General features: G+C 41.1%; 2 protein-coding genes across 3 annotated transcripts; both read left to right on the top strand.

Annotated features, from left to right (window-relative positions):
• The first annotated feature begins 582 nt into the window (after positions 1-582).
• On the top strand, positions 583-24,588 carry c2cd2l (c2cd2 like). 2 transcript variants are annotated; one of them, XM_080435699.1, is made up of 15 exons: positions 583-889; positions 1,531-1,964; positions 9,210-9,305; positions 10,079-10,198; positions 10,432-10,542; positions 10,985-11,098; positions 12,747-12,849; positions 14,029-14,161; positions 14,916-14,980; positions 15,329-15,450; positions 17,609-17,780; positions 17,899-17,997; positions 18,485-18,627; positions 19,141-19,357; positions 22,009-24,588. In XM_080435699.1, the coding sequence occupies exons 2-15, from the start codon at positions 1,590-1,592 to the stop codon at positions 22,257-22,259; spliced, it is 2,121 nt and encodes a 706-aa protein (XP_080291825.1). In that variant the 5' UTR covers positions 583-889; positions 1,531-1,589; the 3' UTR covers positions 22,260-24,588. The 2 variants fall into 2 exon arrangements, with proteins under 2 accessions (XP_080291825.1, XP_080291826.1); XM_080435700.1 differs by having other exon boundaries at positions 1,571-1,964.
• Positions 24,589-25,688: 1,100 nt separating this feature from the next.
• On the top strand, positions 25,689-26,357 carry h2ax (H2A.X variant histone). Its single transcript, XM_080435746.1, has one exon. The coding sequence runs from the start codon at positions 25,773-25,775 to the stop codon at positions 26,199-26,201; it is 429 nt and encodes a 142-aa protein (XP_080291872.1). The 5' UTR covers positions 25,689-25,772; the 3' UTR covers positions 26,202-26,357.
• The last annotated feature ends 1,339 nt before the right edge of the window (positions 26,358-27,696 follow it).

Consider the following 27,696-nt stretch of genomic DNA (forward strand, 5'->3'; position numbering starts at 1 on the left):
CTGGTTGCCCCAGGTTCGATTCCAGGCTATCCCAGCATATGTGCCGATGATATGAAATTTGTCCCTGAGCAAGACTCTTAACCCCAATTGCTCACAGGTTCTCATTGGAAACAAGACCGCAAGGACTTTCATGAACGACCTGTTAAAAGGAATTATCCTTATCCTTTATTCCTTTTCTGTAAAGTTGCTTGTAAAAATTGGTAGTTGCGGATTGTTGGGCTTGTTTCGAAAGTGTAGTTGCTTATTTGGGCTTGTTATCTAAATGTTGATTAAACCAGTTGTTTTTCATGTCAAGGACCCCCAAATTAATATGTATTTGTCCGCAGACCCCCCCCCCCCTTCTGAAAATATTTTGTGCCAGATTTGTGTGGATTTGAAAATATTCCAACATTTTCACTTTTTTTCTAGATCTTTCTTTGAAAATAGCAGATCTACTGTGAGCTTGTAGATTGGCTATTTTAAAATATCCGACGCATATAGCGGGTTTCTTTTGGGCTTGTTTTCATAGACCTGGTTGCTTATTTCTCTCGCAAAAAAATCTGGCAACACAGCAAGTGGAGGTTTGCCGAGGGAAGCTAGTAGTGCTGCTGCTGCATCTACATACTGAGAGAGTTGCAGGAGGAGGAGGAGGAGGCTGTTATTAGTCTGTCGGATCGATAGTAAATGACAGCGTATGTTCGCACCGGCGGCGGCGGTGGCGAATCGACCTGAACACCGCCGATGATGATCTGAGGATTTGGAGTGAAGCGTTTTCAGATGGTTGTTCATGTTGACACAACGCTGCGCATCATCATCATCGCCATGGAGGCTTCAGGTTACCGAGCTCTTGCATTCGATGCGTGCATTGGCAGCAGCAGCAGCAGCAGCTTGGACCATTCAAACTAAAGCGGTAGGTAGGCTGCATGGTCTCTGTTTAATTCATTGTCAACTTAAAAAAAAAAAAAAGTCAAGCTAGAGTTTTGTTTTCGGATCAATATAATATGATATAGCGAAATGCTGCTTTACCTCGTTGTCCAGTTATATCTACGCAATGCAATATTCAATGCACTGAACAGTTTTTTTTTAACGTGACCTATATAGAAACAGGCCAACGACTTTAAAGTACGTTGATCATCATCATATGATTCATATCCACCATCTTGGTGTGTGTAACTATCCTGTGATTCTCTGTGACATTCCGTTATAGCGTTGGTTCTCAAAGTGGGGTCCGGGGACCCCCAGGGGCCCTTGGGGGAGTTCCAGGGGGTCCCCAGCAAAAGTAGTTAATAATACAGCATCAAAATCATTTAACCACCTTATCCATTTATGCCGTGGCTATTCAAAAAGCTTACAGCGCTGCACGAATCTGCTATTTTTTAACATAAAAAAACAACAACATAAATATTCTCTTCTGGGTGTCCCTGGCACAAAACATTTTCAGTTGGGGGTCGCGGCCAAATCCATATCGATGTGGGGGTCCTCGGCACAAAAAAAGTTTGAGAACTACTTCTTTTATAGGCTTCTAACTGGCTGTTGTGCTTTCACTCACAGGCTGACCCTGCCTCACACTGCCTTGATCATTTCTCCATAGACCATGATGTTATGAGAGGATGGAGGTCCAGGACATGAGCTGGTTGTGTCTGGTGGGGCTCTTTGTGACCTCCTTGCTCATTGTGCTGACATGGCTGGTCCAGCACCTGCTGACCGCACTACGTCTCAGGAGAGCAAAGCGAGACCGGCAGCGCAGGGCGGACACCGCCTATCAGCATCCCCTCATTCCGTCGTCCCAGCACCACCAGACCCAGGCCGGAGGAGGCGTGTGGGGCTTTCTGCTCAAGTTGCGCTCTGGCCGTGATGGAGGAGGGCCTGTCTGTGAGGCCGGGGTTAAAGGTCTGCTCGCCTCTCTCTTCTCCTTCAAGTCGTTCAGGGAGCACTGGCAGAGAGCTTGGCTCCGAGCTCTGAACGAGCAAGCTTGCAGACATGGGGTATGTTTCAATTGGAGATCTCTGAGTTCATAGTGGTAGTTGTTATTGAATGCAAAGACAGAAGTGGCTGAAACCATGATAAAAGAGAGAGATGAGTCGACATAAAAAATGATCCAGATCCGCACATCTCATGTTTGATGTGTGCCGATACAGTAAGTGTGTGTAGCTACTGCTGCTACTCCTACTTGCGTAGGAGTTGGACTGTCACAATAATTTAGATGAGGCAGGCAGGGCCTTGTATAACATCACCAGACTGATGCATGTGAGTGAAGAATCAAGGCCAATAAAACTTGGCATTGCACGAACACCCACAGCTCAAAAAAATTACTGTAGACTAGACAGATTCTAGTCTATGTGGGGGAACAATGTGTAGTTCAGACTCTTTAAGGAAAGAGGAAATGTATGTCATAGTTTAACCATCCTCAACCAACCATTTTATAAATGTACAAACACAAAAATTAAATAATGATTTCAAATAGCCGAAAAATATTCAAAAATAGCACATCTACATGCTCACAATGCATCCCTTTGTGAAGCGTTGTGAGCTTGTAGATGGGGTATTCTGTCCTATTTTTTAATATGGGGCTTAAGCGGTGAGTAATAGCTTCAACCGTCTCTCACATTTCTGAAATGTGTCAGTTATTATTACAACACAGCTTGTGAAGTTGTAACAAATGAAGGTACTTAAGTATTGCCCACACAACACAGCCTAATAGATAAAATCCTCCATGAATGAATGTTTAACATCTATTCCATGCTGCCAGATTGTAGCCTGTCTCTCACTCTGTGTGTTGGATGCAGACAACAGATCCTAAAGGTCTTGTAACTTTATTTAAACAGTACTTTTGATCTTGTGTGTCAAAGTGAGCCACCCAGTCAGTTTGTCCTTTTAGCACTGGAAGTGTGGATGGATTCTCTGGATGAAGTTTTACGTGGTCAGATGATCTCAGATCCCTTTACTAAGGGCCTCAGTGGTATAGGTCTGAAATGCTCTTGAATGTCTTACATGCCTCCGGTGGACTTACTGTATAACTGGAATAGACCAGATACCTCCAGTAGGCTGTATGAGCATTGAAATTGATACACTCATGTGTAAATGTGTTAGGGAAAACGTTGGGAGATACAGTGCAACCTTCTTTCTTGTTCATCCACAAACCCAAAAATGTCATTTACTACTCTGTGACTGGAAATGAATCCGAATGATTAGAAAGGGACAGCATGGGTTTTCCATAGTACAAAATCTTTTGTTTTGTTCTCCTCAACATTCAAAACCTTAGCAGGTATTCCGTTGAAAATAGGGTTAATTAAGTCCAATTGGCTTTGTGGGAGTATGGGACGCTAGGTAGTGAAACAATTGTGTTGAGAGATTCTGAGGAATTAAGTCGTGCCCCCCCCCCCCCCATTTTCAGAGAGAGGGGAAAAATGCAATTGGAAATATGAAAATATGTTAAACTGTGGTGAAATGTACTGTAACATGTGGCCAATTATATGGCAAATTATATGTGGTTATGGACATCACAGTTCACAGTGATGTCAATCGTAACAGAAGCCCTTCATGGGTCAAGAGTTTTTCATGGGAGTTTTTCCTTGCTGTGTTGTTTTTTCTTTATTAATTATGAAGCCCTTTGAGACTGTAACGGTGATTAAGGGCAATGCACATAAACTTAAATTGACTTGAATCCCCATATCATACTGCAAAGCCTTTTGTAATATGGGCTGCAAGACACTGTCGTTTGAGACTGACTTGTAACTGAGAGGAGTTAATTCCCCAAGTAGCCAAAGTGTCCCTTGTGCATTGGCCCATTGGCCAAAAGACTAAAATGTGAATTGTAGGCTAATTGTGATTGGGTACAATGCATTAGTGGAAGGAAACTCGACCTCAAAGTAGGAGAGAAATGGTTGCCACTTGCCAGCCCTTAACATGCTTCTGGGTGGGACCTCTGACTGTTTATTTAAGCTGTTCACATGTGGCTAAGGTTTGTTGTTTGTCTGTATATTAGCATTGCGTCTACACACCTTTTTATGGTATTGCATGATTTGGTTTAGCTTTGACTTGTTTGTCTTCTGTCTCTCCTTCCTTACATCCTGACTTGGAAAAACCTGCCTTAGGGGTTGTGAAGGCATGGCAGGTATTAGGTGGCCAAAGGCGAGTCATATCATATCATCGTTAGCTTCTCACATAGCTTAGAAGCACTCGCCACCTGGCCACTGCCAGGAATGTTGCTATTGCCGTGTCCTACGGTCACGGGCCTGGAGACGCGCATTGTGTCCTGTCTTGCATATCAGGATTAGGTTTCATCATGAGTGCCACTGGAGGACTGAAGAAAAGGCATCAGTGTCATCATGTAGGGATTGACTAGTGACATCCTTTATAGTATTAACCGACTGTGAGTATGGTTATAAATCTAGATGAACTTGAGATGATTAAGCCCATGTAATGGTTCCAGTTTGTAGGTTTAGGCAATAATTACCATTTTGAAAATTACAGGGGCTCATAACTGAGGGGTAGTCCATATATATCTGTTAATATATCCATCCATACATATAGGGGGGCAATAAAATGCTAAAGATTGATTATTTCTGAATCTGGCAAATGTCTTGAAATGTGGTATTAAATGTATAAGACATATTTGTCAATATAGGAAGTTAGGAGTTGTTGATTGTGGGTGTTATATGATATATCAGCCTAATGGCTGGTTTTGGTTGACAAGGTCACTGTGCAACTTAATATTCTTGTTATGGATCTCTATTACTACATGCATGCCAGTGCTCTCTGCTCATAGAACACCATCAAAGGGTTGTTGTTTAGTCATACACAGTAACGCAAGCATTGAACATTCCAATCTAGCAAGGAATGTCCTATTATTCATAGTTTTACAGTATTACTGTTTTCACAGGAAGATAATTAATCTTTATTATTTTGTATTTTAATGTTTTACTTTACCATTACTGAATAGAATACACATTTTATAAAATAAACTTTAGATGGACCACATGTTTGTACATTATGACATGATTATTAAGTTATTTGTGATGGTGACAGCTAGGGCTTCTCCTTTGGTCGTGTTTGGTTGTTAATGATACCATAGGCTCAAAACCACAGGTTGGCTTTGAGTGCCTTTTGGGATGGTTTCTTCAACCCATATCGTATCTGACTAATCACAGTAGCATAGAGTTGCACACAATCCTCAAGCTCTCCTTTACTCAACTGGGTCCATAGAAACTGGCCAACAGGGTTACAAGCTTGCTGCTAGTAATTACAAGTCCAGTCACAGTGCCCTGTGACTGAATGGCCATGCTGCCTTCTCAGAGGAAACCTGATCCACTCTCCTGAAGGCCAGTATTCAAAACCATACCACTGCAAAAGCTGGGATATGTCAAATAAACATCATTAGCAAATAGCAACAGACAAGACTATGTACATGCAATTTAAATGGCAAGACCAGTTTGGTAGAGGTTTGGGTTGTGTAGTTACCTTGCCATGATGCAAAAAAGGTGGGTAAGAAATCAAAAACAATTGCTCCATTGATTAGAAATTGATAATTCAAAATATGCTCCACATTGACTTACCGCTGTACGGTTAAACAGCTCTCAAAGTCACTCTTTTAGACCTGTAAATGAACACAAACAAAGCTGATTCAGACAATATAGAACATCACCAAACCCAGTACTGTTTGCTTTTTTAATAAAAATGTCAACTTCCTGTTGATTTTACTATTTGAAAATCCGGATCCACCGATCCAGTCCGGGTTTTCTTCCTAATGACAATAGCCAAATCAACAGGAACCTGACATTTTTATCTAAAACATTTCTAATCAATGGAGCAATTATTTTTGATTTCTTGTCCACCTTTGGAGTTACATCATGGCAAAGTAACTACACAACCGAAACCTCTACCAAAGTGGTCTTGCCCTTTAAGAAGGACTTGTTAATAGCATGTTTATAGCGTATTATTACGGCCTTTGAATGGGAAACGGTGCAATTGTTCTGGGTTTAGAGTAGACAAAGAGGTCAGTGTTGAAGGTGTGTTCTACTCTTTCCCTGAGCATGGCTAGCCAGGAGACTTGATTGCGTAATATCTTGATATGTAAAATGAAGTTCATTTTGTTATTTATAATTATATTATTTATTATTAGAAGGTGCCCTGTGTTCATTGGACACAGGCACATCTGACGGGCACAACAGACAAGTGAGCTTCACAAGTTCACATCACCTCCGTTGATGTAAAATTAAGTGTATTCTGAAAAGGAACAGCTTCCACCCAGTGTGGAGAGCTCATTGGTGTAGCAATAGACGTTTTGATTGCGCACCATGTCTTGCACCAAAAATAGCCGATCTGTAATCTCACAAAGCGATGCATTGTAAGCTTGTTAGTGTTCAGTTTGCGACACTGGCGTGCTACTGCCATGATCTTCACCATGGGTGTCTTGAGTTTACCTCTGGTATGATGATAAAGGTTCATAGGGTCATCACTAATCCAGGGATTTGGCTTCAGCACAGCTGGTTATGGGTAATAATGTCAACAGAAGGACATCCTCTTAGTTACCATGCACTTACATGTATATATGACCACGCGCACATTCAATAAATAATGATCTGCTGCACTGATTCATGGTTATTGTTAGATGTGTCATTCTGATTAATGCACAAACAAGATGCTATCAAAGTAAGCAGGATAATGACTGTACTGAGCTTAGCCTACTTCACACAATGAAACAACTTCCCTGATCTGATTTCAACTGTACCTGTCTCCAGGCAAACACATATACTGTAGTATAATGTAACATGAATAAGCACAAGACATACTGTACTCCTTGAAAATGAGAAAGTGGAACACACTGCAACTATTAAACTACAATGCTTTGCATCTTCCTGGTCTCAATTCTGCACCAGGCTAGATTTGCAAAGCACTTGAATCTAAATGAAGCTTTGGTGTTATCTCTGACTGATGTGTGAGGCAACTTAATACTCCATACTCCATAGCCATTTGCAGAGCATCTAGATTCAGAAGAAATTTCTAATTTGACCAACGTTTACTGTGGGAGCCCCTAAATATAATCACAATCTTACAAAGAAGACTCGCCCTGAATCTGCTCAGGTATTATAACTTAGTGACAAGGTTTAACATTACCTTAAAAACTTGGAGCCACCTGATTTCTTTACTTACTGTAAAACCAGGAGGCCTGTTCCATAAAGATCCTAATATTAGTTGAGCAGATAAAATGTAATTAAATTGTAACATACATTATATTGAAAGTTTTTAATCACTTTTGAGCCATAGAACATTCTGATTGAATGGACTACAAGAAGTAGCGGCGATTCTGACTGGATGGCATTGTACTGACATTTGTACATTTCAGATTGGATGACTTAAAGGCTGATTTGATGCTTTTATAATTGCAAAGCAAACCGATTAGACAATTATTCAGTTCAGATGTTTTGGTGGACTCCAAATCACAGAAAATAAAGTCTGCGGCATCGGCATGTCCATGACCCAGTCTAAACAGACCCTCGACTCACTTTTGGGTTGTGACACCGACTTAGAAACAACATTACAATATTGTATTATTTATCACATGCCCATACAGTATGTGTATGTGCAGTGAAATGTTGGTTCAACACTGCACTATAGTGTGATGCTAAAAAAAGGGTGTGAAAAAAGAATGAGGGTCAACAAAAGCCAGAGGGTAGACATAATGGGTGGTCCACGTGACCTTCAGAGGCTGTTAGCCAGACCCAGAGGTTAGTTGCTGACAAATCTGAAGTGGCACCATGATGTCCTCAGGAAGAATGTCTCTCCAGAAATGCCCACTGCAGAGTACAGACACACTCTGTTGGACAGTGATGGCTTCATTGGCTTGTAGATGAAAATCTGGTTACGCCATCATGATCGAGTTAGTTAGCGAGACGAAAATAGATTTTGTAGATCTGCTATTTTAGGCTTGCAACTTCATTGTGTGAAATCAATCAGCTGGCTTCATATGTAGTTATGACAAGGTCATGACAAGTTTTTTCAATATTGAAAAAAATCTATGAGTCATAATCAGTTATATCCCTATGAACATGCCACCAACTGAAATACAAGCCATCATACTGTCCTGTTCGGTGGACATGACTGGGGGTGACTGAGCACTTTCCAGGGCCCAGCCAAACCGAAGTAAACACACACAGCATGTTGTATAGTGTAATCATGTGACTGCAGTGTTGATCCACAGATCCTGCGTATGCTTGCAGCATTGTTCTTGGCTTCCTGCCCTTCTGGTTAGATCACCAATACTACTTCATGCACAGTCTCACACACGCACACGCACACGCGCACACACACAGCCTGCCCTACCCCCATAGCTCTGTTTGATGGGTGTTGGACTTAGACCTTATGCTCTGACTATAGGGTATTTGTTTCCTACTGTATCCTCTTGCATGTCCTGAGCCATTTAAAGCTAGCCTGTGAATCAGACCTCCTAATCCTCTGGCGCAGCCAGGTACAGACTAATAGTGAATGACATAGTCATCAAGTGTTCTCATAGATGGCAGTAAATACTGTACTCAGTAAAGAAACACATTTAAACTCTAACTGCGACCTTTCTGTCGTTGTCACTTAGGTATTACGTGGAGACCGTTTTACTTTAAAGATATAGGAGCTATTTTTAGTGTTGTGCTTTCTGAATGCCAAGGTTGACCACCAACCCTGAAGAATCAGCCTGTGAATCCACAACTTCTGTGTCCGTTACAAGGGCTCATTTGCGATTGCATTTACTCTGTAGTCTGTACTCTCTGTACTGCCCTTGTGGTTTGAGCATATGTTGCATGTCTGTGCCAATATCTCCCGGCACTTGTCAGCAGAGGGGACCCAGTCACTAAGCTTCAAAGTCTAACTTTGGTTGTGATCCGATGTATACAAGCAAAGATGATGAAATTGTCTCAACAGGGAACTATTGAGGTTCCATTTAATCTTGTTCACTCTTTCAATACATACTGTAGTATAGAAGATTGCTCAGAGCAAATATGGATGGATTCATTCTTTTTAATAAATTGACTTAAAGTCACTGAATGCTGCTGTCAATTAGCATGTTACAGTGGAACTGCAGCAAACATCTGATGAGCAAATGCACCAGAGATAATCATTAAGCATTCAGAGTGAACAGTCAGACCAATCCTATTACAATGACTGCCGTTCAATCATTTATTCCCCTCTTTTAATCTTCTCTACTGAAAGGTTCATTATGTTTCCCTTTTCTCCATTAGAGCTCCATTCAGATAACGTTTGACAGCAGTCTCCAGCTAAACTCCTCTGCTGCAATAGACAGTGTCACCTGCACTAACCAATCAGTCCAAAGTATGGTAAGTAAAGTCACCTTGACTCATCAGCCTTTCATAGTTTTAAATCTCAATCTCTATCACAAAATTTTTGTATCAAGGGGATGTAGAATATATTTGTCAATCTTCTTGTAACCTAATATACAGAACGTTTTTTGCAATGCAGTTTTTCATATGTGGGGCAGATTAGTGCATAGTACCTGTATCTATTTTAAAGACCAGCTATCATACCTATACTGGTTTGAGTTTGGTGGCATTTGTTTTGATTCTGGTTGTGGATCTTTTTTGATATTTTAGAAGTTATATTTAGACGTTATTGAGTATTTCCCATTTTAAAGGACAAGTCCGGACTAAAATAACATATAGCCTTTTTTTCCTACTTATATTGATCCTAAATGACTGGCCATGGGGTCTATTTGCAGAATTGCCCCTGTCGTCCAGTTTCCCCAGCAGCCTCCATAGCATATAGAGTGGAGCCGGAAAGCATATCGCTACTTATGCTATTTGTTGTGGTCAAAAGTTTTTTTTTTTTCATTAATCTGTTATTCGTTGTCTTTACACACGCTAACTAATAACAGATTCATGAAAAAAAAAAAAATGGCCGCAACAAATAGCATAAGTAGCGATATGCTTATAGCTCTGCTCTATGCTATGGGGACTGCTGTGGAAACTGGACAACAGGGGCAATTCTGCCATTTGGGATCAATATAAGTCGGACAAAAAGGCTATGTTATTTTATTCCGGACTTGTCCTTTAATTTCAACTTGTGACAACTTTCTTTATTTTGTTTTCTCAAGGTTTTACATTGTAAATGTAAAGTGGACACAATGACATTTCCAGTGACAGTCACCCAGCAGTCACCTGCTGCCGTTTCCATGGAAACCTACCAGATCACCATAGAGCCTATGATGGCAACGGTATGCTAATCTAGGGTTGAGATTTTGCATTTAGGGATCACTGAAGATTTATTTGCATTGTTATGCAAAAGTATAATTTACATGAGCAATGAAGCATAATGATTGTTTGGCTTTCTATCATTCACAACAGTCAGTGCTGTATCTCAATTTATCTCTTTAATATTCAATCATGTTATTGTACCGTAAAGCCCTGTCTCTGTGTGGTATGCGTCTCCCCTTGGCTGCTCCATCAGTTGGTGGTGTGTCTTGAGGAGGTGGAGGAGGAGGGTATGCTGGTGTCCTGGACTCTATCCAAGCAGCCATCTTTCAACCTCACTGTTTGTCCACGCAGGATCCAGAGAAAGGTTGGACACCACTCCTAATATCATGTGATGGCTTTGTGCAGAAGGCATCAGAATCTGTGCAGTTCTCTTAATACGCCAAAACGATGTCGAGTGAAAAGCCAGATTGCATTCACGTATTCACCCAGACATTTATCATAATATGAGCCAATTATATCAACAGTCAGTTCTCCCCAAGTTACAGACTACTGCCACCTCCTGGTATGGAGAGTTACATGCTCTCGCGCAGGCGCAGAAGTCAGCCATCAGCTGATTGTCATCTGTACCGGATATATGAGGCGACACAAATCGATCTAATCAGTCACCCTAGTCGGCATTAGTTCTTGCAACTTAGCATGGTGTGTCAGGGCCTTTATGCAAGACCTGTGGCTGACATTTTATGTGTCATAACTTATCATGTCTAGTTGAAAGTCAGCTCTACAGTATTTCTTCTTTTTCTCCCCAGGGCAGTGATGGTGAGGTGGACCTGGACATGATCGGGGAGCTGGTAGAGGATACCTTGTTCAGCACTCAGCCAGCCATGGTCCTTAACCTCACAGCTTGTGTGTCCAGTCCTGCTGTGAGAATCCTTCTCTTACCTTTTTGTATAAAACATTTGCTCTGGAGGAGTTTCCTACTTAGGGCCCCTACACACGATATTTGAAGTGGTCGGCGAGGAAACAGATCGTTAAGCACTTCACACTACCCGAGTCTCTTTCTTGAAATCGGGCTATATGTATCGTTGTGGTTCTCGCACGATTGATTGGTCGGCGACAGGGGTTCACTCATTGCAAGATATTTCACCACAATGTGATCCCGACCCAATACATACATTTGTTTTTATTCCAAATGTCTCACAAAAACGTGAAAGGCTCCCGTGATATATGCGCGAGACCGAGACAGGACGCTAATGATTGGCATTAAATAATTCTCTATTTCTCTGTATGTCTCTCTCTCCTTCTCTCTCTCTCTCTGAAACAAACGTTTCAAAAAGTCAACCACGATACATTTCGGATCAGAAGCAGTGTTGCCGTGTCCGCTTATTATAAGCGAGTTGCTTATTTCTAAAGTGTAGTTGCTTATTTGGCCTTGTTTCCTAATGTTGTTGTTTTTTCTTTGAAAATAGCTGCAACGTGTTGTGAGCTTGTAGATCGGCTATTTTATTTGTATATAGGTTAAAGTGCCCATGCGGCCTAGTCGCTTTTGTTGGGCTTGTTTTCATAGACCTGGTTGCTTATTTCTCTCGCAAAATCTGGCAGCACTGTTCAGATACACACACACACACACACAGCTCTCTCTCTCTCTCTGTCTGAGCAATTCCTCTCAAATAAATAGCCCCATCCTCGAGCAGACTCGCTCACTCTCTCAATCTGTTTTATAATGTTTAACTTAATACAGGACTGTCTGGACGGTAATATTGCGGTTCTATGCGGGAGGACTAGCCACGGTGCGTGGCTGTAATGTGCTCTCATTGGCTGTAGCGTGGCTCTCCTCGGGGCCGACAGACCCAAATATCAAACATGCTAGAAAAATAAAACAGTGTGTAGGGGGTCTTTACTTGATATCGGGATAAAGATCAGATTTTGACTAAACTGGGAACCCATCGGCAGAAAAAGGGGGAACTTATTTTTTTCCTTCCCCCTTTGAATTTGCAGAGCTCTGAATCTGTCTTGAGAGATTACAGATTAGATGTTGACTAAATGCATGGGTAACATTATTTTCAAAAATGTACTCAGAGCTATGTGTGAACGTTGTTCTTAAAGTGGAATGGCTTTAAGACAGGGCTAGGCGTACCAACGTGAGAACAGAGATTTGCAGACACAGTCCAGCATCTGTGATGGGGTTCTATAACCCCAAAACCGCATAATGTCTTGATAGAGTCAAAGAGTTACAGTATGTGTAGTGAATTTCGGCTGCAAAAAGTTGCAGTGGACTTCTGGACTAGTCTCAGAGAAGTGAGAGATTTATGTTACATTCTGTGTAACCAAAACACAGAATGTCTGTTTAATTGCTTGGTGTTTATAGGGAGAGAGAAGGGACTCGAACTCGCGACGCGCTGTCAGGCTGTTTTCTGTTATTGTGGGTAAAGGTTTCGCCAAAAAATAGCAGATTGACAAGCGCCGCGTTGTGAGCTTGTCGATCTGCTATTTTCTGTGAAAGCTTTCCCCACTGTGTGTGTGTGTGTGTGTGGCGCTTGTATACTACATGGTCTTTTCCTTTACTCTCAGGTCTCCACAGAGCATCTGCCAGTGGGTCTGAATCCTCCATCTCGTAGCTTCTCGGTACAACGGCTCCGACTTCGGCAGATCAAGGCAACCTGCCACAAAGGAGGTCAGCTGTTCTTCTTCTCAGCCTTCTCAGACCCTATCTGGTCACTGACTGCGCTTACATGCACACATATATTACTGGGGAATGATCACTTTCAAAATGTTTAAAAAACAGTACGGCATTCCTTAAAAAAATGAAAGAAAAGGAGAATACAAGGTTTCTGACCGACAGCGACTTTGTTTATATCGTTGCTGTTGCTGATCTTTTTTTACAGTGGGGCATTCGTAGCCTGGTAAACCCCCCTCCCTCCGGAAATCTCATTTGCATTTGGTTTCAGGAAGGAGGGTCTGGGATTGCTCACAGAGTAAAGCTGCCCGAACCACTGCGCATACAAACCAATCAGCGGCTGCTAGGGGCGGGATCATCCAATCACCTGCCTAGTAGCTTGAAAAAATGAAACTCCGTTTGTCATCGATTCTGCGCCCGGAGTCTCAGATGCAAGTACGCTGTGAAACAAAATGTGTGTCGCAAGCTTCTTCCATTTGACGGAGTGAGGTTAGGGCATTCGGGCATGTGGCTAAATATGTATTTTCTTACACAATAACCCGGCGATTTCTTTATTATTATTTACAGTAGCTCTTCTAGCCCCCAATAACTCACATCTGGGCATCAAAGACCACGGGACCTTTTTTATTGTGTAAAAAATACATATTTAGCCACCTGCCCGAATGCCCCTGCCCACTGTAAAAAAGATCTTGAAAATTGCTAAAACTATAGACAGCAGTAAAATATATTTTTTTAACACTCATCTTTTATTTACTTTAATTACAAGCTAAAACATAAACCTTGGTTGTAAAAAAACTAAGTTGTCCTTTAAGGCAATTTCACGCTGGCATCGTGCTCCAAATTAGGTGGTTTGCCGCTAAGCATCGGAAACCTTGGTAACAGTGTGCGCCTATGTCACACATGCGCAGTAGGGTGGGGTCCTAGCGGACCAAAAAAAAGGTGGCTAAAATGTGCCTGAATAAAAATTATTTCGTTTTATATTAACTGTACAATATGTAAGTACATTGAAGGTGGGGAAAGAAGCCAGAGCACTGATCAATAGTCTGTGGCAAGTTTGGAGGTAAGTTGAGTGCTCGTGTGCTGGCCAACCCCGGACGTACACCACAGCGTGGTCTTTTCAATTCAAGTAGTAGGATATTCAACTTACTTACATACTCTGTGTGTGTCTTCCTGCAGGCCAGTGGTCTACACCAGCGGAGCTGTGTTGTGTGGTGAGCCTGAACCAGCCCTCCACAGAAAGCCGAACACGCTTCTTGTCTCTGCCAAGTGACCCTCCCTGTTCACTGGAGTGGAGTGAAGACATATATCTGTGAGAAAATATTACATGACTGACTCTGAAGAGAAAATACACCATGAAGCAGAATTCACACGTATTATTAGTAAATAAAAATAGTCTGATATTGTGGACACCAAATGTTTGATTGCTCCCTTACTTTGTTGTAGTAGGTCTAGGCCTGTCCCCGACTAAGGATTTGTTTAGTCGACTCTAATTGGCGACTAATTGCCAATAGTCGACTGACAGTCGACTAATAAAAAAAAAAAGAAAAAAAAAAAAAAAAACTTCTTTTTTTTTTGGGACAAAATACATTTTATTTCAAAGGGCCAAGTCTACACAGTTTGTTTTGTCTCCAGCAGAGTTTCTAGTGTCTCTATCTCTCTCTGGAAGAGGTTGCACATGAACTCTGCAGCCGCACTGAGGCGCTCCAACACAAACAATACCAATACAAAGACGAGGAATAAGAAGAATAAAGTGGAAGTTACATGTGGTTGCAGGTGTAGACTTGGCCAAAAAACAATTTAAAACATTTTTGGCCCTTAAAAAAAAAAAAAACCCCGCGACTAACCAGTCGACTTAGTCGAGGTCAGGCCTAAGTAGGTCTCAAAAATATATATTTTCACTGTACCCATATCCTCTGAAGATAGTCCACCTGCTGTCTTCACAAAGTCTCACAAAGACTTACAATGTTTTGTGGATCGCTAACCTTTACCAAACTAGAATTTTAACATAACCTCATTTATGCTGACGGCTTTGAACTTCTAACTGTTAACATTTTGTGTTGCAGGGATGTCGGCCCAGAAACCAAAGAGATGAGAGTAAGGCTTTTGGAGCGCAAGACCATCAGGGAACGTAAGGCAATAAAAAAAGGCACTCGATAGCTTTTTAATTTTGGCTTCGGATCAGAAGCCTCCTCAGCAGTACTGTCCAAACTGGGGAGGCTAAATCAAACACACGGTCATAGATCATCCACTGAAACCCAAATAACGCTCTTAGTGTTTTCAGTTTAACCTCATTTGCGAATATTTGGTACATGTAAAATGGTAAGGATGCTAATATCACAGACAACCACTTATGCAATGAATGATACATGTATGTCAGATGTTTTTCATTGGCAGGTAAACGTTTTCCCAGTCTTTGGGTTGCAATGTTGCCTTGTTTGGTATAGTAAATGACTGAGTAAATATGTCTTTCTGGTAGGTTACTTGCCGGGTTACGCGTCCATCACTTTGGACCTCTCTTGTAGAATTCCTTCCGGACAACATGTACTGTCTGTCAGCCCAGGCCATGGTTTGGCACCAAGCGCTACTGTCACCTTAGAGGTGAGTGATAATTTAAACCAGTCATTTGGTGCAGTTGTTTTATAATCTGTTGCAAAAAAAGGTACGTTTTTTGCTTGTCATGTGTAACAGTGCTAGAGTGACACAAACGGAGGTAAGCATACAGATTTTTGTATAAGATAGAAAACGTTTAATTGGATTATGCATTCAAATATAATAGAATGGCTTCCCGGTTTATTTATAGTTTCCTTTAGCTTCTTACCTTCTTGCAATACGCATGTAACTGCTCTCAGTCACTGTTGTTACTATTTCCAAAGAGAACATGAAGACCTCTGGTATCCCTGAATGCAAATGCTTCACATTCATTCCACACCGCCATCTATACTCTAAAAATAGATAACCTGTAGGGAGTGTAATAAATGCAGCTTGAGCCCTACTTCTTCTTGTCATAATGCCAATTTAAAAAACCTGCAAACAGCAACCACAGTCCTTTTGTTGTAATGTTTCTCCATCACTCTTTTTGTACTTATTTCAGTTTGTGCGTAACGCGATCCATTGTATACAATTACAAACACATTCATACATGGACACTGCAGGTATAGAATACATGCCATTGTGAAAAGAGAATAAAGTCTGATTCATATTTGGTTGCGCATCATGTCTCACACCGAAAATAGCAGAGCTACAAGCTCACACACACGCTCACAACATGTCACAGCTACTTTCGATGTGAGACACCGGCATGCAACTAAGTATAAATCATTCTTAAGCCACTATTATAATACATGGACATGATGTTAAGACATGCTTTCTGGCAAACATCCACAGTGCATTGCTATCTGTAATACACTAGTGTGACAGGAAGCCTGTGGGCTAGCCTTGAGCTAGAGCAGTCAATAGTGTGTGTTGTATGACAGCATCATCCATTCTCAAGAACTTGTCTCCACTGGCAGTGTTCATCCCAGCAATGACTTGCATAATTAATTGTATAAGTAGCATTGGTTTCCTCGCACATGCACCTAAATAGCAAAAATATGTCAAATGGTACAAAAAACGGCTGTTAACTCTTTCAGTGCCAAGAGTGTTTTCATAAAGTACTCCCCCAGTGCCAGCAATTTCCTTTTTTTTGTTTTTTGTTTTTTGTAATTTTTCATTCAAATAAATGATCTGATTGGGTTTTTAAACCCATAATACAGTTCTACCAGTAGAGAGCAACAAATCGACACATTGATGACCTCGCTGGCTCACTCACCCCCTCCCAAACAGGCTCACGTCATATCCGGTCATAACCGGATGTTGACATTTTCGACAATCGTTGATCGCGCTAAATTACGATGCGATACACGACTACGATGACTGATCGTCACCCAGACCAAAGAGAGTAGACGTGGACCTCTCCGTTCGCTTTTTATACCGTGTGAAAAACCGTGACTTTCCCTATTCTGGCCGAAAATCACCGGAGAAAAACAACGTGACCCGGAAATGAATTATTTTTTTTTACATCCGGCTCCGGGTGAGTCTGAAGGAGTCAGGAAGCGAAAGTGATCATGAAAAATAAACAGAATAGCGCGACCACAGTCAAAAGTAAAAACTCGGGATTTCTCGTGCTGGCACTGAGGGTACTCGGGAAAAACTCGGGATATCTCGGGGCGTGGCACTGAGAGAGTTAACCTAAAAAACTAAACAAAACAAAAAACATTTTGGATTCTACATAATAATATGTTAGCAGCCCAAATATGCCACCAATGCAAACGTTATGACCCACCAGGTTTTAATCAGTGCAAACAGTCCCAGATACACAGCTTTATACAGATTAAGTACATTGCAAGTTCCTCTGTAATTCTACTATTCCACGGTGTGAATGCGTTTCTCACACGATCCTCTCGTGTCCCTCTCTGTTGCTCTATTGCATTACTCTCCTGGGTTACTCTCATTCACCCTACTGTGTTACATCTCAGTCACACACCTGGGTCAATGTCCTTTAATCACCGGCAATTCTGTCACTATGGTAAGGCCCACCCTCTAGTCATATGCAACAGCCAATATTGATGATTGGAGTGGGTCGTGCCATCATATATCATGTACACTAGCCAACAGGAAGATTGAATTTGACCATAACAATAATCCAATTCTGATCTCAACCATGGCATGGATTCTCATCCTGGTCTTTGTCTTTTTGTCTTTTTTTTTACTCTTGCAGATACTGTGTGTGGAATCAGGGGAGCCTGGCAGCTGCCACAACGCTGTGCCACTTCGTTCCTCACTCACCCCCATGAAGAAGGTAGACGTCGACCGAACCATTATGCCAGACGGAACAATTGTCACCACTGTCACTACCATCCATTCACGGCCCAAACTGGACCGCAGTGCAGGTGAGCTTGTTACAATGTTAGCCTAGAATGGGACATGCATACATAATGAGGTGTGATGAAGAGGGTTGCAGTAACACAATGACAACACAATGAGGCTGATAGTGATGGTGACTTTCAGGTGATTCTCCTAAGCGTTCTCCGTCCAAAGTGGAGGTGACTGAGAATACGCACATGATGCTGTCTGATGGCAGAAGCAGCACCAGCTCTCTTTCCAGCAGTGAGTTGTCATTGACCATGTGTGATATTTACGGTGATGGAGAATAGATGGCAACTAGTGTCACTATATTTTTGGATCAATGGTTCCCCCAGGGGTCCTTGATGGGGTTCCAGGGGGACCCGGGCAAAATGTGTTAATCTTGCATCGAAATCAGTTCAACCCATTAAGCCCTGAGGCCGATTCTACAAATGCCTTCTAAATCTGTTGTTCTCACACTTTCAAGGTTTTTCTAAAATGTTCAAAAATAGCAGCTGTACAAAGCTTGCAGCGCGGCGCGAAGTGATACGCTGTGAGCTTGTGTATCTGCTATTTTTGAATAGCCAACGCAAAAATCTAACGTGACACAGATGCTCTCCCGATTAACCACTTGAAACATATATGGCTATTTTCAAAAACTCGTAAAAGGGTTCACCAACATGGAGCACAGCTGTATATATTATAGTTTGGGAGAATAAAACGTGTGTGGATCTGTGTTGTTGCTCAACAGACAGCCTCCTCTCTAATGGCCTGGATCCTGTGGCAGAAGCGGCCATCCGACAGTTGACGGAATCTGCCAGCAAAGTATCTACAGGAAGCTGCAGGAAAACGCCTACTAGGAGGAGCACACTCATCATCTCTGGGGTGTCAAAGGTCACATACGGTGCACTCCACCATTATTGGATAAATAATACAAGTCTAACTCCTGATTGTTAATTTAACTCTGAGGGTGTACAAATGGTATTGGTGCATTTGGTTCCATTTGTACCAAGAATTAAATTAACAATCATTTTACAGGTATATTATTTGCTAAGAAATGTTCAGTTATTGGGCCACAATGGAAACAGTCCCCATGACCTTTTTTTTGTGTTATCCTTTTAGCCTTAATGTCTGACTGTACCTTGTGCTGTTTACATTACTGACTAATAAAGTAATCAATCAATCGATCAATCTTCATAAAAGTTGTATTTCCCAATGTTTAGATTTTTTACCCCCTAAACCCCCCATAATTAAGCAAACATTAAGTAAACATATTTACTAAAGTTGTCATTGTTGTAAATTTGGAGGCTACTAAATCCAGCAGCTCTCTGCTGTCACAGTTTGTGTGTGAATTGATTTGTTATATCTTATTTTATTTGCCTGCTTCTTCTACTTGTGGTGTTTCAGGTTCCTCTGGCAGAAGATGACTGTGCTTTATCGTTGGGCTATGCTGCAGCCATGGATGCAGAACTGCACGGTAACCACTACGGGGCGGGGCATCATCAACGGGACCCAGATGAGACCACACCTTCAGATGCGTCGGAGCGTCCATCTGTGGATGACGTGGAATCGGATACTGGCTCCAATGGTGCCATGGAAACCCGCAGTCTCAAGGACCATAAAGGTATCATAGTCCTTAGTAGGGCTGGGCAATTAACCGAAAATATATGGAAACCGATATTTAGAACCAATAACTGACTTAATCTTGCTCAGTAATCGAGAATCTGTTATATATATTCATTAGGCCTGTCCCCGACTAAGGATTTGTTTAGTCGAATCTAATTGGCGACTAATTGCCAATAGTCGACTGGCAGTCGACTAATAAAAAAATAAAAAATAAAACTTTCTTTTTTCTTTTTTTTTTGGGGCCAAAATACATTTAATTTCAAAGGGCCAAGTCTACACAGTTTGTTTTGTGTCTCCAGCAGAGTTTCTAGTGTCTCTATCTCTCTCTGGAAGAGGTTGCACATGAACTCTGCAGCCGCACTGAGGCGCTCCAACACAAACAATACCAATACAAAGACGAGGAATAAGAAGAATAAAGTGGAAGTTACGTGTGGTTGCAGGTGTAGACTTGGCCAAAAAACAATTAAAAACATTTTTGGCTCTTAAAAAAAAAAAAAAAAAAAAAAAATCAACTAGATTCGACTAAGAGACACGCAGTCGACTCGGACCCCCCGCGACTAACCAGTCGACTAGTCGACTTAGTCGAGGTCAGGCCTAATATTCATATATCTATCTATCTCTATCTTATTTTACAAGTAAGACGCGCGAACGCTGGAAGCGAACGCAGCTGGAAAATATTGTGTATTTACGGACTTGTAATCTGTGTTATTTCACTGTGATGGGGAGGTGTGTGTGTGTGTGTGTGTGTGTGTGTGTGTGTGTGTGTGTGTGTGTGTGTGTGTGTGTGTGTGTGTGTGTGTGTGTGTGTGTGTGTGTGTGTGTGTGTGTGTGTGTGTGTGTTGCATTTAAATCAGAGCATTGTCTAAATTCCTGCACTCTGGCGCCCTCTACATAGGTACTGCATGCACACAGACAGACAGACACACAACCTGAGCAGGGTTACATAGAGACACACGGCCGGAAGCGGAAGGCCTACAAATCCACGCCCACTTTTGACACTCGGGGTCCGTTAGAACGATGAACTGCAGCTCTCAATGCAATCTCTATGAGAGGCATTGTAAAATACCGTCATTTCACTGGTTAACTACTGAGGCTGTAGCGATTTTTTTGGTGTTCTAATAATCTGTCCCATTTGTTTAATTTGTCCTTTTTAATGTCCCATATCTTTCATCTCGATATACTACCCACAATATACTATAATATACTCCATCAGTATGTCAAAATCGCTAGCATCGGAGATCTAGAGTTTAAGTGATCGCATGGTATATACGTCACGGACACATCCCTTGAGGTTTTCAATACCCAGAAAACTGGCGAAAGTGGCCGTTTTCATCATTATCTCTGGAACAGAAGGTCCAATCTGCTCAGTTCAAAGCTTGTTGGATGCGTGACTTTGAGGACATTAAGCACGCAATGACACTTTTCGGGTTATTTTTGTTTTTTTAGGGGAGGCGAGATCTTAGTTGGGCAGGCGACCGCCTCTCCTGCCTCTACAGTGGGAACGACACTGGTCGGCGCTCGGCACTCGTAAAGACAGTGATGTCACTGAAATGCCCGTCTGCTGTCTACCCTCTGCTGTGTTAGCATTATGGGTAACTCGTTAAAGTGGCAAATTAAATGTGAAACACATCAACTATTAAGAAAACAAGAAGATATGTTGACAAAGACACTCCATACATTTGGAAACATATTTCTATTTAAATCAATATCGTCTTCAGTTAATGCAGGATAATTTTAAAAGTAGGCTAATTCTCATATCCTCTCATAGGGAATGCATTGGCAGCTGCAGTTCATCGTTCTAACGGACCTCGAGTAGCGGCGCTGTCTCAAAAGTGGGCGTGACATTTGTAGTCCCCGTGTGTCTCTATTGTAAGCTCCACTTGGTCCTTCCGCGTTCGCAATCAACAAATCGACACAAAACAATCACAATGCATCATAAGCTTGTAGGTGGTTATTTTCGTTGAAGAGATTTGGTGTAGAGGCAAAAAAGGAGGGGGCCAAGTACAAATCCCAGCCCACAAAGTATACAGTATAGTCCCGTCGCGCCGCCCCGTACCGTCGCACACTAGCAGTTACACTAGCACTTGCACGATTACAGCTTCATACTTCACTCCGATAAACACTTATTGTTAAATTGCTTTAGATAAAAGCATCCATTATTAACTGCAAAATACACATCCATAGTTAAATGATATGTGGTATATTGTTACTTCCCTTGTGTTGTTAACACCCCTGTTAATTATTCAGGAATATAAACTTGAAGTATGTTAAATGTAATCTTGAAAAATTTACTTTGCACATGCAAAATATACTTTTTATTACAGATTTGTTGGACTGAATCTTGAGTCTACAGAATCAACTCAAAGTTAGCAAAGCCAGTAGTTGGTGGACAGTGTTTCAGTAGGTAGTGACATAGTCCATTTATGGGTTGTGGCTTTAACCATATGAACCCTAGCATCCCTATTCTGGGCATAATAGGCGAACATTCCGTGAAAATGTATGAATATTTGGCAAATAATTGATGAACATTCTGAGAACATTCTGCAAAAATAACTGATCTACAAGCTCACAGCACTTTGCGTTGTGAGCTTGTAGAATAGATGATCTATTTGTCATACAGATAAGTACATACTGTTCTACTCCCTCCAGTGGGCTTCCTGCAGAGTGGGACAAAGCTGTTGTTTCGCAGAAGACATCGAGAGAAAGAACCCTGCGTCAGCGTATCCCACGAGGACATCTCCAATCTGGGTAATAACTGTGTTCCTGGTGCAACCAGCAGCCGTAAAAAATCTGGCAGCTTCTCCCGACGTCTCATCAAGCGCTTCTCCTTCCGTTCATCGGGCAAGTCAAAGGGCAAAGCCACTACCACCAATGGGGGAGAAAGCACACTGGACAACTGATTGTCATGACCAGGGTAGCAAGAGAGGCAACTTCATCTGGTTGAGAGGGCCATTGTAAGTCATGTCCCACTCAAAGCCTCCATTATTGCCACATGAAGAACTGAGTCGCGACAAGAATCTGTTTTTTGACAGATAGCGCACCCCGGGTGGGTGATTACCTGCATTTCTTTAAAGGATACCTCTGGTAGGGCTTTCCTTTGGATAGAAAGCACTGCACCTTACAGGAGAAGAGACGATTAATGCTGAATCATGAAACTCATTGGTCTGAAGGAGTCTCCTGCTGTTTGTTGAATTAAATGGTAAGAGGAGGACGAATTGATTGAAATGAAATGCTGTATGGCCTGGTGAACACAAGAGGTCAGTAGAGAGAGTGTGAGTGAATTGCTCTTAAATTATTTAATTATATAAAATGCCAGTCTGATATTCTTGGTTGCACTTTGGACTTTAATTTTATTTTTTACAGCACACATAAACTTCTCCCTGTGTTGCATATGCGTAATTTATAATATTTATTGTTATTATGTATTGCTGACCTACAAACTTCAAATCAGAAAAACTTGGGACGATGTGTTAAATTAAAACTGAAATTTGTATTTGTAAAAAATAAAATAATAATTGTATTACTTTGAAAATAGTGGTGAAAAACACCAGTGCACATTATATTGATGTTTTGCTTCAATAATTTTAGTTTTTTTCAAAATAAACATTTCAATTATGATTCTTGCAATACATTTAAAAAAACAATTTGGGACAGCAAAGCATTTACTGCTTTGTAATGTTGTCATTCCTTCTCACAACACTTGTTTAGAGACTGAAGACCTCAAGCATTTCAGGTGTGATTGTGTCATATGGCATCCATGTGGTTATATCGCTTATTGATGAATTATGTTTCTTAATGCAGTGTCACCTGAGGGATGAAATTGTATTTGTATTTTCCATACTGTACCAACTTTTTCTGATTTGGTGTTTATATAAAAAAAAGTGTGATTTCACTCCCCACCCCCCAAAAAGGAGTCATGGTAGTAGCGTTCTATTGTACAAACATTGCTATGTATGTTTTCATTCTTAAACAGTCATTCTAGAAATTTTGCCATTTGAAGTAAATGAACAAAATAAACCTCAGTCTTAAATTAGTTGTAATGTTGACTCATAGTTGCTTAAACATTCTTAAAATGTTGTCCATCAATGTAATAAGAAGTGGCAGTGGATGCCTGTTTTTCTTAGATTTTTTATTTCATAAATGGACAGTTAGTGGAGTACTATTGTTTTAGTCTAGAAACTCAGATCATCCGCGAATTACCTGTTTCTGAAACTCACCTAGCTCGTCCTTTAGAAACCATTCTTCAATGTTGAGTTTGACATTCTACTCCGAAGGTTAGTAAACCACTTAAAACATAATGATGTTAAAAAGTAGTTTTTTGTTATCAGGAAATGCTTACCTTGTGGCTCCTATCGACTTGTATAATTTTACCATTTAGATGTGCCTCTGGAACACTATAGTTTGTGCATGCATTGATTCTTTCATCATTACTAAAACTTTTGTTGTCATTACAGCATGTTTCCATATAATGCACTTGCAGAAGAAATGTCCTACAACATTTAGTGGCATTGTCATTCTTCAGTAGTCTTAATTCCAGCAACAAATTTGAAGCATGTAACGTAAGAATCCCGATGCTCTTGGGAGGCGCTGGAAGCTGCAGTAACTGTTTCAATTTGAAAATGTTCATGTTATTTGTTGAGCTTAATTTTCACGGTAAGATGTACAATGCTACCTTACAACTATAGGGTAAGAAAAATGAAAACTAATATCAGTATGATTCTTTACTAAAACAATGAAAGTAAAAAACACTGAAAGTAAAATTCAAAGCAAGATATATGCTGTCTTTCAAAGGCAAATGATTCACCTGTAAGAATTGTACTGTACTTAAAGGAACTTTTGCTGACCTTGGTGTCACTGTTTTGTAAGAATCAAAACGTCTGGCAGTGTGTATATCATATTATTTCAAAGCAACGGCACCAAATGTATTTTCTATGTTCACAAATTACAGATAATAAAAAGGTATTGTGGTGGTATAATGTCTCTGGTAGAACCATCATTGATGAAGGTAAAGCATTTCCTAAGGTCACCAATGAACATGGTTTAATCTCCCACCCAAACTGCAACCAATTCATAATGCTAAAGAAATTAACACTGTTGATCCATTGTCGGGGGTATGTGGCATAGGACAAAATGTGAAGACACCCCTAATACTAATGTGTGTATACAGTTCCTATACTATTGATATTTAAATTGTTTAAATTATTGCAAATAAATTATTTTTGAAGCCTTGTTCAGCTTTTTCTTTTTTCCAATAAACAAGTGAAACTAAACATATTCAGATACAAACGGACTATGTTTAAGATGTTTCCATTCAATCTCAGCTTTCTGCTGTATACATAATACTGTTATCCATAAACCATACAGTAAAATGTGCTGTACATGTCTCAATGTGGCAATAACACTACACTACTAGACAGACTACTAAATTGGTCTACTAACTAAACAGTTCAGTGATCTTACATCCGTGCTGCTCACAGTTTAGTCCAGTGTGTACTGTGTGTAGTAGTTATATCCAGTGGTGGAAAGTAACTAAGTACATTTACAAGTACAATTTTGAGGTACTTTTACTTTACTTGAATATTTCCAATTTTCAATACTTTTACTTCTACTCCACTACACCTCCACCACAATTATTTGAAAAATTAAGTTACTAGTTACCTGTAGGTTTATTATTATTATTATGATTATTATTACAAAACATATATTACCTCATTTGAAAATAGCCGATCTACAAGCTCACAATGCGCGCAATGTGAGCTTGTAGATCAGCTATTTTCAAAAGATTTTTATACATTTTATAGATTTTAACAATCTAACTAATATGGGACATTCTGCATAATGAGTACTTTCTACTGTTGGTACTTTAAGTACATTTTGATACCAATACTTTTGTAATTTAACTCAAGTATTTTTTTAATTTCGGACTTTTTTGTACCAGAGTATTTCTACATTGCAGTATTGATACTTTACGTAAATAAATTGAGCACTTTTTCCACCACTGGTTATATTGTATTCATTCATTCGTCAAGCCGCCAAAACTTTGAAACTAGAGGGAAAATAGACGACTGGCGCATTATTGCTGCCTTACTTGATGGACATGCACAGGAGCCATTCACAACAAGGACGAAAAGCACCAACGAATCACATTCAGTCGTTCTACAGACTGCAACGTGATTGGATCAAGGGAGAGTATCTTTGTCCAATAAGTCCCTGAAACCCTATCCCATGTGTCCTTCCAAAGCCAATGGTGTAGCGCGTTCGATTTGAACAGCCAATCAAAATATAGGGCTGGACAACAGCTTGCGTTTATATACAGCGTGTGTCTTGTTTTTCCGCATATGCATTCATCGTTGCTGTTTTGCAAGGATCCGTGCTGATAACTCTATCAACCAAACCAAACCAATCGAACCACCATGTCTGGAAGAGGTAAAACCGGAGGAAAGGCCCGCGCTAAGGCCAAGACCCGCAGCTCCCGTGCCGGCCTGCAGTTTCCAGTCGGCCGTGTCCACCGGCTCCTGCGGAAGGGGAACTACGCGGAGCGTGTGGGAGCCGGAGCTCCAGTCTACCTCGCCGCGGTGCTCGAGTACCTGACAGCTGAGATCCTCGAGCTGGCCGGCAACGCCGCCCGTGACAACAAGAAGACCCGTATCATCCCCCGCCACCTCCAGCTGGCCGTCCGCAACGACGAGGAGCTGAACAAGCTGCTCGGCGGAGTCACCATTGCCCAGGGCGGCGTCCTCCCGAACATCCAGGCCGTCCTGCTGCCCAAGAAGACCGGACAGGCCGCACCGAGCGCCGGCAAGGCGGGAAAGAAGGCCTCTTCTCAGTCGCAGGAGTACTAGTAGCCTGCAGGCTAATGGACAAAACTTTATACCCCCAAAGGCCCTTTTAAGGGCCACCCAGCTATTCATTGAAAGAGCAAACCTGTGCCGTTTTATGTTCATTTGTTATGTTGGTCATGAGCCTGATTTTTGAATAAACTTTTGTATTTTAAAGTACGCTACATAGTATCGTTGTTCCTCCACTTGAGCAATGTGGCTATTCATAACAACTGAAGGTGGCTGTGAAAGATGGGTAGTTACACAAGTAACATTAATTGTGGGTGTTTTGTCATCTTAACTGTTCTATGCCCTGACGTTAACTGCGGGGAAAATGTCCTGAACAATTCCCCACAGTACTGGTTGAACGTGTGCTAGGTTTGGGTTTATATGGGCTGACCTAGCTCTGGTCCATTGCCTTTCGGGTTCTCTCTCGTTCCCTTAAGAAAAGAGGGAACTCGAAAGGCAATGGACCAGAGCTAGTAATGATACTAGTGAATGTGGGCTGCATAAAGAGGGGGATGGAACATAAGGAGTGCTATTTCTCTGTATGTCACTTAGTTTGCACCGTGTTCGCTGCTTGGCGCAAACCTAGCGTTAATGGTCCCAAGTTCCCAACCCCCATATGGCAATGTTTTGTACCAGGGACTCTCGTACCAAATTTGTGTTAGAATGTTTTTTTTTTTTATATTTCAAAATGTTCTCTTAAGAGTTTAGACCTACAAGCTCACAACAACGCGTTGTAAGCTTGTTTTCAAATAGCTGATGCATATATAGGTTTAAGTGCTCATCGCTCGTTTTCGGATTGTTTTCATAGTCCCGAAACCTGGCAACACTGCTAGCTTGCCTTAGAAGTGCAACAGCGTTGAGTCTAGCACGACGTTACAAGGTAGTTTTACTGTGTCACAGGCACACTAACTTACATGTTTATTTGCCAAACAACCCTTAATGCAGGATGTAAGTAACATGCTTATTTAACCTTAGCCTGTGTACAAAGAGTAGGTTGATGCAAGGTCGACTGATTTATTTTTTTGCTCAGCAGAATAGTAGACCATGTACTCCCAGAACATGGCTCCCATTATGTTGTCCCATACAGGATAAAACAAGTGAAATGGAAAGTGAATGAAAAAAAGAAAATTGGAACATGGATTTTATCATACATATTGTAAAATTGAAGCTGATAATCAATTCCAATTTAACTTGTTTATCCTGTATTAGTTGAGTTCTGTCTCCTGATTGGTTAAAATTGGGTGTCCCGACCTGAAAATGTGTTTCATGTTCACTAAAGAGATCCTGAGACCGATGTTATGGAACACTGAATATAGAGCTTTAACACAAAAAAAATAGTTTTCTTGTTAGTAGCCTATAAAGAGGTATTGATATTGGAAGTGTTTACGTATTTACTACAGCTGTTAAGGGCAACAGCGAAGTATTGATTGATTGATGTACTTTTATTTAGTAAGACATGAGAATCACAGTACATGGAAGTACAAAATTCACAATACAAGGTCTACTAAAC

This window comes from Gymnoscopelus braueri (assembly GCF_963280865.1).
Source record: "Gymnoscopelus braueri genome assembly, chromosome: 8".
Lineage (NCBI taxonomy): Eukaryota > Metazoa > Chordata > Actinopteri > Myctophiformes > Myctophidae > Gymnoscopelus > Gymnoscopelus braueri.